Below are 10,730 nucleotides of genomic sequence, written 5' to 3'. Positions count from 1 at the left end.
CAATTTTTTGTCTTCGAATTTGATATGGTTTAAGATAGTCGGTGCTTTATTTTTTGGGTTTTATATATTTTTGCATATAATAGCGTGTGGTTAGTTTTTCCATTCAATCTATGAAAACGTCAATCTTCGGATAATAAAGTGTCAGTTCCTGTCAGTTTAATTCTATAAAATAGTAATCTTTGATTATATTTTGCAGGTCTTTTGTACACAGAATTGATTTTTCAGATCTTTCATGGACCGCAGTCTTTTTACAGCTTCCCTATTGAAAATACTGTGGACACGAGTTCTTCATTTTTGGACAAAATATTTCTCTTGGGTTTCCTACCGACAAATGCATTTTTATAGGACTTCGATAAACAGAAACCTCTTTGAAAGCTCATATATAGATTTTCTACCCTCATAAGGTCTGTTAAATCTCTCCTTTATATTTAAGGCTAGTCTTCCCTAGTCTACTATTGATAGATATATATAGTAAAAATACCTTCAGTCTATATATGTTTACTATAGAATTCCTTAGGTCCATTTTACTATCAGCTATAGGCCTTCTCAGGCCTTTTATAGACAGAATTTTGTCTGCCATATTCTATAGATCTTTTAAGGCCTACCATATTCAAAGGATCTTTTCAGTTAATCTGTAGGAAGATACGTAGACCTTGTATAGACAGAACATCTTCTAAGGTCGTATATAAAGAGAATATCTTATCGGGGCTTCACTGATAGAAATATGCGTAAGTCGGCCATCAGGCCGTCTCTACACTAAATATTTTCAGCTTTTCTACAGACAGGAGCTTTCTTAAGATTTTTTTACAGATATATAAGAAAAACTTAATAGGACTGACTGACTCCTTCTTTAAAAAATTCAGGGTAACCAAGGGGGAAAAAAGACCTTTAAAAATTTCTATATATGGAAAGGACCCCATTTAGGATTCTGTTAGTAGATGGTCATTTCAGATCTGCTATTGGAAAATACCTTTTCAGAAAGACGTAAGGTCTTCTTTAGACGCAAGATTTTCTCAGGTCTCCTGTAAATGTGGACAGACGAAAATTTTGAGACATTAGACTTCTTTATAATATCTATAGACTGAGTACCTTTTGTTGATCGTGAAAGGAGAATATGCTGTCAAATATCTGTTATCCAGAGAACATTTCCCAATAGATTAGTATACAGAAGACATTCGGCAGATATTTTTAAAACTGAAGACATTATCAGGCCTGCCATAGTCGAAATACCTTTAAATGGTCTCCTACAGTCAGAAGGCTCTATAAACAGAAGGCTCTATATACCTATACCTATGATTCTTAGGTTTCTGTAGATATAGCAAAACCTTTTGAGAAAGACCTGTGTCTTCTATAGAAAAAAAAAACAAATGATTCAGAAGACCAGCTGAGTTCTTCCATAGACATAAGGTATTCTCCTGTCTTCCTTAAAACTAATATCTTCACTGGTACTCTATAGACATTTTAGAAGATTTATTAAAAATATTCTACCGTTTATCGTTGGTCTATAAAAATAAACCTTTTTGAAAGTAAATAAAATGAAAGTAAGTAAAATAACGTTTAAGTTTGTCATAGGCAGAAGATGATTCAATGGCCCTTCTTCACACCGAAGACTTTTGACATTGAGCTGAAAAGGTATTTTATAGATTAATGATCTGAATTCTTAAATAGGCAACATACCTTCCAACATAATTTATAGACTTAAAAACTACTCTGAACATCAGTAGACAAAAGACATTCCACACGACTTCTCTGTTGAAGATCTTCCCTAACTTTCCTACGGCAAATTTTGTTATCGAAATTTTGGTTTTAGACCCCTGGTTCCTTTGACCGTTTCAGATAATTTTGAGTCGATTTACAAGTTGATATACAAAAGTTTGTATGTCTGTCTGTATGTCACGATAACTCTGTAAGAGAGTAACCGATTTCATCCAAAAAATTGCAAACATAAGTCAAATTCGAAGATGTGATTTATCGGTCCTCTCCTTCAAGTACCTCCCCCACAAAGTATCAAATTTTTGAAAATATATAAATCATATCTAATTTCAAATGTGTAAATTCAATATCAAGCGGATACAGTATCCAATTTGATTAATTGAAGAGCACATCGTCATGATTTTACCAGACCTACAATTAAACCTAAAAACAGGCTCTACTGTTCCACTTCTTCTGATACCTCCGCACAGAGGGTCAACTATTTGGTAACAGAAGCATATACATATATTCTAACCATCGAAGTGTTTGCAACTATCGGCTATATTCAGACCCTTATTACTTGTTTTAGAGTTAAAATCTATATTTTGAAATCGTATTTTTATTGCAAAACAAAATTAAAATCCATAGCATATTTTTAGGTCTCCCTACATACACATACATATTTATGTTCATATGATTTATTTTGTTACATACACATATTAGTCTTCTATAATGTCATTTCTTTGCACATTCTCTCCCTTTCCTCTAAATTCCTGGCGCATATAAGCCTATTAGCTATTTGAAATGTTATACCATATGCTGTGCCTCTTATGCGCTACTTAACAATAACTTCCTAGCAAAAGCTTAAATGACGTCTAGACATTTATATCGGAAACATACACGTGCACGCATTGCCTTCGTGTTACATTCACTGACGCCATCCGGCATTCAGGTGCATTCATGCCATTGGTCTCCGCACAAAATGTGATTAGCTTTTACTTACAAACAACGAAAAAAAAAATGGTATGTTGTTGAGAAAAATAGGAAGGGATTTACAACAATTGTTAAAAGGTATAATTAAAAAAATATGATTGACATGCAATTTTTCCATAAAATTTAAAACAACATTTCACACTTTAAAGATTTGATATTAGATTTTAAAGTTTATACTTAAAATGTTATATATACTTAACTTTTATTACTACCCTTGAGCCATAATTACACACACACGTGTGTATGCGTTTCATTATCCTTTCATTGCCTATTTTCTACATTGTTTACATTCATCTTAATTCATTGCATACTTTGGGGAGCATTTAAACTCAAATGTCTGTGTGTTTTTACAATTTAATAGTTGTTGACATAAAACTCCCATTTATTGTTGTCTTAAAATTTTTGAAAAATATTCAATAAAAATCTATTAAGCTGTCAGACAAATATATTATTGTTGTTATTACTGATAGATATTGTTTTTATTGTTGTAGTATTTGTTGTTGGCTGTGACTGGCTGTGTGTTTGCTTGTTGTGTTTGCTTTGCCATTTACATTTATTTCTGTTTGTCTATGCATCTGTGAGATAAAACCTCCTCATAAATAAATATTTGCGATGACACAAAACAATTCCAAAGCCAAAAGTAATTTAAAATCAATTGTATATAGATATTTTTTTTTTAGAATTTACTTTTTATTTTAACTCTTCAGTGGTTGATTTAAAGTTTAATGGAGAAGAAATCAAGTAAAACATATATATATATATGATTATATATATATTGTTTATGTACTAAATTTGGAATGTGGGCCATAGATGGCATGTTAGAGAGGGGTTTTGGAAATTCGACCTATAAGTGTATACATATTCAACATATATAGCTAGAATGTTGAAATTGTATATGAAATGCAGGTTGGGAAGTGGTATGGAAATGGTTTAAGAAATTCGTACTTATGTATATGAAAAGTACGAAATGGTACTAAATTCGGAACTATTTGCATTTGGTTGAGCATATAGAGATGGAATCCTGAAAATACGAATTAGGATTACTATTGGAGTACAGGATTAATATACTTTAGGAAATTCGTACTTATGTGCACGAAAAGTACTAAATGGGACTAAATTTGGTACAGTTGGATTTAGGTGCATGTATAGAGCTGGAATCTTGAAATTTTGGAATTAAAATGACTGTTGTAGTGTAGGATTGTTGTGGTTTCGAAAATTTGTACTTATGGGTACGAAATGTGCTAAATGGTACTAAATTTATTACAATTTGGATTTTGGGTGAACGGTTAGAGCAGAAAGCCTGAAAATTAAAATTACGATTACTGTTGAAGATTGAGCTATAGCTATTTGGTACAGGTTGAATTTTGGTGAACGTATAGAGCTGAAATCTTGAAATTTGGAATTAAAATGACTGTTGGAGTGTAGGATTGGGGTAGTTTAGAAAATTCGTACATATGGGTACTAAATTGTACACAATTTATTACAATTTGGATTTTGGGTGAACGGTTAGAGCCGAAAACCTGTAAATTAAATTAGAGATTGAGCTATAGAGACAGCTTTGGAAATTCGTATTTATGTATACGAAAAGTACTAAACGGCACTAGATTTGGTACAATATGCATTTGTGTGGACGGAGAGTGCTGGAAACCAAAAATTTTTAATAATGGTTGCTGTTGGGGTGTGGAATTGACATATGGGAGTATAGTTATTATGTGTACTAAATGGTACTATAGTATAACATGATTATTTGTGAACTGGACTCCAGAATTTTGGACGAAACAGTTCTTTTTTGGCACGAAATTTCCAAATGGTACATTTTGATTTTGTGTGAACGGATAGTGCTGAAATTTGGAATTAAAATTAATGTTGCAGTGCAGCATTAAGATATAGAAGCAGTTTTGAAAATCCCTAATTATGGGTACAAATTGGTATTAAATTTAGTACAATTTAGATTTAAGTGACCGGATAGAGATTGAAAACTTAAATTTTGTAATAGAACTAAAGGATTAAGGATATGCTTATGGATACGAAAATCACAAAATGTTACTAAGAATGGGAATCTTAAAATTTGGAATTTCAATAACGGTTGGATTGTAGGATTGAGACATGGAGGTAGTTTTGAAAATTCGTAATTATGTGTATTAAATGGGTACTAAATTTTGTACAATTTATATTTGAGAGAACGAATAGAGATGGAAAAGTTATGTTCGGAATTAAAATACTTTTAAATTCCAAATATAAGTTTCGAACTTATAAGTACGAAAAGAACTAAATGGTACTAAATATTCTACAATTTGAATATATGTGAATGGATAGGGCTGGGATCCTGAAATTTATGATTAAAATTACTGTTGTCGTGTGGAATTGAGGAAGTTTTGGAAAAAAGTAAAAAATGTACTTAATTAGGTAGATTTTGGATATTGGTAAACGGATAGTGCTGGAATATTTAAATGTGGACTTAAGATTATTATTGGAGTGTTTGACTGAGTTAGTTTTGAAAATTCGTACTTATGGATTTGAAAAGTACTGAATTTGGTAAAATTTGGACTTTGGTGAACGGAATGCGGAAAGTTGCAACTAAGGCTACTGTCTTTTGATAAATCCTTAAGAGACTTTTATTTTTAGCGGGAAAAATAACAATAATTTTTAACAGTTAAAAATCGACGTTAATTTTTTCCGTTGAATAATAAGCCTTAACATGGGAACTGAGAGTGTTTTCTCAAGGTCACTCAATATCCTTAATGGGCTCCCCAATACGAATCGATTGGAATATGACACTATAGGTGTCTCATGTCTCTAACATGAAGTTTTTTTTTTTGTTCGCATTTAAAAAATGAAAAAAATGTTTCGCTGTAACCGCTAATTAAGGCCATCGAATATTATTAGTTATTTTGAGCACGTTTCCAACCGAATTGACATTAATTTGGTAGATTTTGTTCTCATTGTTGGAAAATCACTATACAAAACTCCCAAAAAGGTCCTGTCGTTTTATAGTCATTTGATGGTTTAGGGGCATTTCCCGAAGTGACCCTATTTTTGCATTAAGAAGTGGCTGACATTATGGGATTATTATAGGTATATTCAAGGTCATGGACTGAGTTACATTTTCTTCTAGTAGCAATTTACCATGATATATCACATAGAGAGATCACCTTAAACATCGATGTTATGATTTATGTATTAACCATGGTTGCAATATTTTATCTCTCAGTTTTATGAAAAATAATCGGATTTGATTCCTTGTGATATGGGCATGTGTCATTCTTTCACTATAAATCCTATATTTTTATTTCACATTTCATTTCTCTTTATCAAACTTCATATTTCTTCCTCTCTCAGTATTTGATTAACTTTTTAAAAAACAAAACGAAAAATGCTGAACAAAAATCTTCAACAAATACGAGTGAGTACACACAACAAACAACAAAGCATATATTTTAAGATTTATTTGCATACTTCTTGGGAGTTGAAGAATACAATTTTATTTACTTTTGACAATTCATGCAAACTCACGTAATTCCTGTTCACTTCACTTTTTATTTCTCACTCCACGGTAAGCAAAGGAAGAAAAACCCCAACAACAAAATGGAAAGAATCCTTGGCATTCTTAAAACATAAGACTCAGTCATGGATTTTTGATATGAAGATGCTGTTGCTGCTGCCGTGTTTGTTCTTCAATTTTTTTCTTTTTGTATTCCAAGTTGACGACAATACCGCTGCTGCCGATGATGATGATGGTGGTGGTCGTCGTCGTGATGACGGCAATGCATCCAACCGTTGAAATTCATCCATCATTCATTCATTATAAAATTTTTCTTGATCGCTCATTAAAGCATTCAAGTGGAATCTCACTTTTTCACGTTTAACGATTTTTTGTTTTGTTTTTTTGCAAACTGCAATTGAGGTAGGCAGGAGATCTCCCGCATGTGTGTGTAGCTACTCCTGCTGCGTTACCTTCCAACGGCATTTAAAGCAAATAAATGCAAAGGCGGGCTATATGTATAGACATTCATCAATCAGCGAAGCGAAGAGAAGGGCATATGTAGGTAGTTACGTTACATACGCACACAGATATCCCATGACGATGAAGTACTTCATCATGAAAGCAATGAAGCAAAACTCAAGTGGGGTTTAAATATCGATGTGCAAACATTTCGATGTTAAGTTTTTTTGTGTGTGTTTTGTTTTGCAGGAAAAAATGAAATGGTTGTATTTTTTGCCATTTCATTTTTTCCTGCAAAAAATAAAAATTGCCAAAAAAAAAATACTCGAAAATTTGAAAAAGGTTAACATAGAGGAACAATTCGAATTCAGTCTATGACTGTGTGATGCTCAAAAACATAGGAAACGTCTTTAATTCTAATGATTAAGTGAAAATATTAATTGATCAATAAACCGCATATATACGTCCCTCATCATCACCCTAAGGAAACAGGAGTGAAGGACGTAGGTCATCTACCCACTTGTAATTCGCTTTATATAAATATTAAGATGTACACAATTTGGATGAAATCCTGTACCCTCTTTAATTTCAATTTCTGTACTACTCTACTCACCAGTAGTCATATAAATATCAGTTTTCCATAGATCTACTTCGAATTTATCCCACTGTAGCATAAATCTGCATTACAGATTTTATTAAAAAATATTTTTATTTCATTTTATTTTCCGACATAAATGGTATGCTCTGTTTTCTTTTATTGACTTTGTTGTTTTTATTTATTTTTGACCTTTTTGCATATTTCAATAACAAAATATTTGCGAAGTCTATTAAGAGTCGGCAAACATTTTATTTCGTTTTTATTGATATTGCATTTTCAATAGAGTTTAAACATGAGTTGGTTTTACACACAAAAATCAATCAAAATGGGAAGGAACTGTAATACAATGCTTAAAGGGTATGGCAGGATATAAAGGATGTTTTTTATACCCTCAGCCCGTCGGCTCACTCCTTCTGTTACCCCCACAAAATGGACAAAATTCCGTAGAAATTTTATTTTATAATATCTTGCGAACGGACTATCCGATTTGAAATGGGATTTATCGACCAACACTTTCTTGTGGGGGGTCAAAGGGTCAATATTGTAAAACTTGTAAATCTCATATGAAGCGTTCGCACATCATAATATCTTTACAAGTTCTAGATCAAGTCCAAAATTCCAGGCCTATTTGAGGAGTAGAATTTTTTTTTTAAATCTAGGCCTTTTTGAGGCCTTTCGAAACATAGGTTTTGAAATCCAGGCCTATTTAAGGCTTTGAAAACATAGGTTTTTAAATCCAGGACTATTTGAGGCTTTAAAAATATTTTGTTAAAAAATTGTGACATGTTTGAGGTGTTAAAAATGTATTTTTAAAAAATCCAGATCTACTTGGGGTCTTGAAGTCTTAAAAAAATATGTTTTTAAAAAATACAGGCATATTTGAGGGTTTCGAAAAATACTTTGTTATAGCCCAATCCTTTTTCATGTCTTAATAAATATAATTTTTGTTTAAGTTCATGCTTATTTGATGTTTAAAAAATATGTTTTTTAAGTCAAAGCCAATTTCAGGTCTTTAAAAATTATTTGTTAAAAAGTCCACGCCTTTTTGAGGTCTTTTTAAAATAGTTTCATTTAAATTGACGCCTAAAAAATATTTTTATTCAAAAACTCCTATTTGAAATCTCAATAAAATATTTTTTTTTTATTTTTTTAATCAAGCCATATTTAAGGGCTTAGATAGTTTTTTTTAATCCAATCCTATTTGAGACCTTAAACAATATATTTCTTAAAAATTTCACGCCTATCTTAATTTGTTTTTAATCCAGTCCTATCTTATTTTTTTTTTTAATTTTGAGGTCTGAAAAAAATATTGTTCTATTTGAGGTGTTAAAAAGTATGATTTATTAAATATTCATTTAAAAAATCCAGGCCTGTTTATTTTTATACCCTCAGCCTTATGGCTAATGAGGGTATACACCTTATGGCTAATGAGGGTATACACTTTGATACGGTTAAAATGTGCCTCATCGAAATATTGGTTTTAGACCCCCTGTCGATTTACACATGTCCGTCGTCTGTCTGTCTGGCCGTCTGGTGCGCACGATAGTTCTCGATGGAAATAATCGATTTCATCCAAACATTGCACATCTTAGTAATGCTTCCAAACTTACTTAAAGTTCGATGATGGGAAATATCGGTAACCTCCTTCTAGTACCTCCCCCAGAATGGTCAAAATTGTGCTAAAAATTAGTTTTATAATAACATGCAAACGGTCTATCCGATTTTAACGAAACTTTTATCTTTACCAAGTCTAGATCAAGAAGGAAGATGGGACCCATTTGTCCACTCCTTATGGTACCTCTCCCACAGAGGGTCAAAATTTTTAATATTTATAAATACAATATCAGAGTAATGGAATTGTTTTTATTAAGCCTGCAAAACATTTTTTTAATTCTCCCTTTTTTAGGGCTTCCAAAAATAGGCCTTGCCATAAAATAAGAATCTATTCTCAGCGATTTGAGAATTTATTTCCAAAAAAATATCTAACCTCACTTGCCATCCATGGCAAGTTCCTTCTCTTATAAAGTTAAATAAGTTAATTTATCTAAAACGACTAATTATTTCACACTTTCCCCTAGCCTTAATTAAAGTGAATGCTTTTGGATAAACAATTTAAAAGATACTACCATAAATAAATAAAAATAAACTATCCATAAGTTTATAGACCACAAATAAATGAACTTTGATCCCTTTTTCTGTAATAATAACAGACAATTGTGTAAAAGTTTTTCGATGCATTGAACACAAAGCAGTGTGGAAGGAGAATCCAATAAGTTTCTTTGATTTTTTTTTTTTTTTTTTTTTTTTTTTTTTGTTCGAACTAATCAACAATTTTCATAAATCAAAATCACTTGAAATTCTATATGTGTGTGGTTTGAATATCATATATGCGTGTGTATGTGTGAGTGTTTAACTTTACCTTTCCAATTTTCACAAACGTTTGTTTTTTTTCTACACAAAGTTTTACGGCAAAGTAAAATGGGAGATTGGTTAACATTGATTTTTCTGAAACCAGATACCAAACGATTCTCTGCGTCTCTATTTACCCAAAGTCTGTCCGTCTGTCGGTCTGTCTAATGGGTAAAAAACAAAATCCACTTGAATTGTCGGCCATATTCAATTTAATCTTCACAAAGTCAGTTTATTAACCGCTACCCACAACCAGTAGGAGGAGGATAGCAACAAGGAGGACACAACAAAGCAACGCAGTAGCAGCAGCAGCAACAACAACAATACTAAAAAGCAAATAACTTTTCTTTCTCTGTATATATCTATTGACCTTTCGTGGTCATGGACCAGCAAATAAAAACTCTGAACGAAGGATTTTGATCAGGACGCCAGGAATAACTTTACCCAAGTAATTGGTATGAGGAGAAATGAGGGGGTGGGGGTTAGAAACAAATAGAAATTCCAAAAATTCAAGTGGTTGCACGTTTTTCATCCGACGTTTTTTTTATTATTTGCTTCGTAGTTTGCAAAAGTGTGTTGGTCGTATGCGTGTGCGACCGCCTGACTAAGTCAAAGGCACTCACACGCTTGGTTTTAATAAAAATCTTTTTTATGATTGAATATTTGAAAAATGCAAAAGTCGTGTAAAGTTCAAAAGGACAATTTTTTGAGATTTAGTTAAGTCAGCACGTAGTATTTTGTATTTAAAATTTAATTTGAAGTTTAATAGGCATGCTTTTGAAAATATTAAAATCAAATATCGTTGAATTTAATTGAACATTATTTATTTGTAAAAAAGTACGTTGAGAGTTTTACCTGAATTGAGGCGAATATAGAATATATATTGGGAATATCCTTTAGCCTATAGGTTGTGGGTGAATCTGCTTAGAAAATCTTCCCACAAAATCATTGGACCAAATCTGCTTCAGACGATTTGGAGTCGGTTCATGCAACTTCATTAAAGACATTTTGCAATGCAATAAGAAGAAGATAATCGATTGGTTACATGTCCAGACTGTATGGTGGATGCATAAAAACTTCCCAACCAAGCTCCCG

The 10,730-nt window shown here is 32.1% G+C and overlaps 1 protein-coding gene across 1 annotated transcript in view; it reads left to right on the top strand.

Moving 5' to 3' along the window:
• The first annotated feature begins 724 nt into the window (after positions 1-724).
• Positions 725-10,730, top strand: part of LOC133323810 (mucin-2-like) — a 48,526-nt gene continuing 38,520 nt past the window's right edge. Inside the window, exons 1-2 of the mRNA XM_061532713.1 lie at positions 725-728; positions 6,387-6,461. Of these exons, the coding sequence (XP_061388697.1) occupies positions 725-728; positions 6,387-6,461 (79 nt within the window). The remainder of the gene's footprint in view (positions 729-6,386; positions 6,462-10,730) is intronic.

The sequence above is a fragment of the Musca vetustissima genome, unplaced genomic scaffold, assembly GCF_032173495.1.
Source record: "Musca vetustissima isolate MV318-11 ecotype Yass unplaced genomic scaffold, APGP_CSIRO_Mvet_v1 utg5682, whole genome shotgun sequence".
Lineage (NCBI taxonomy): Eukaryota > Metazoa > Arthropoda > Insecta > Diptera > Muscidae > Musca > Musca vetustissima.
Note: the sequence above shows the minus strand (reverse complement) of the source record. Positions and strands in the feature narration are given on the sequence as shown.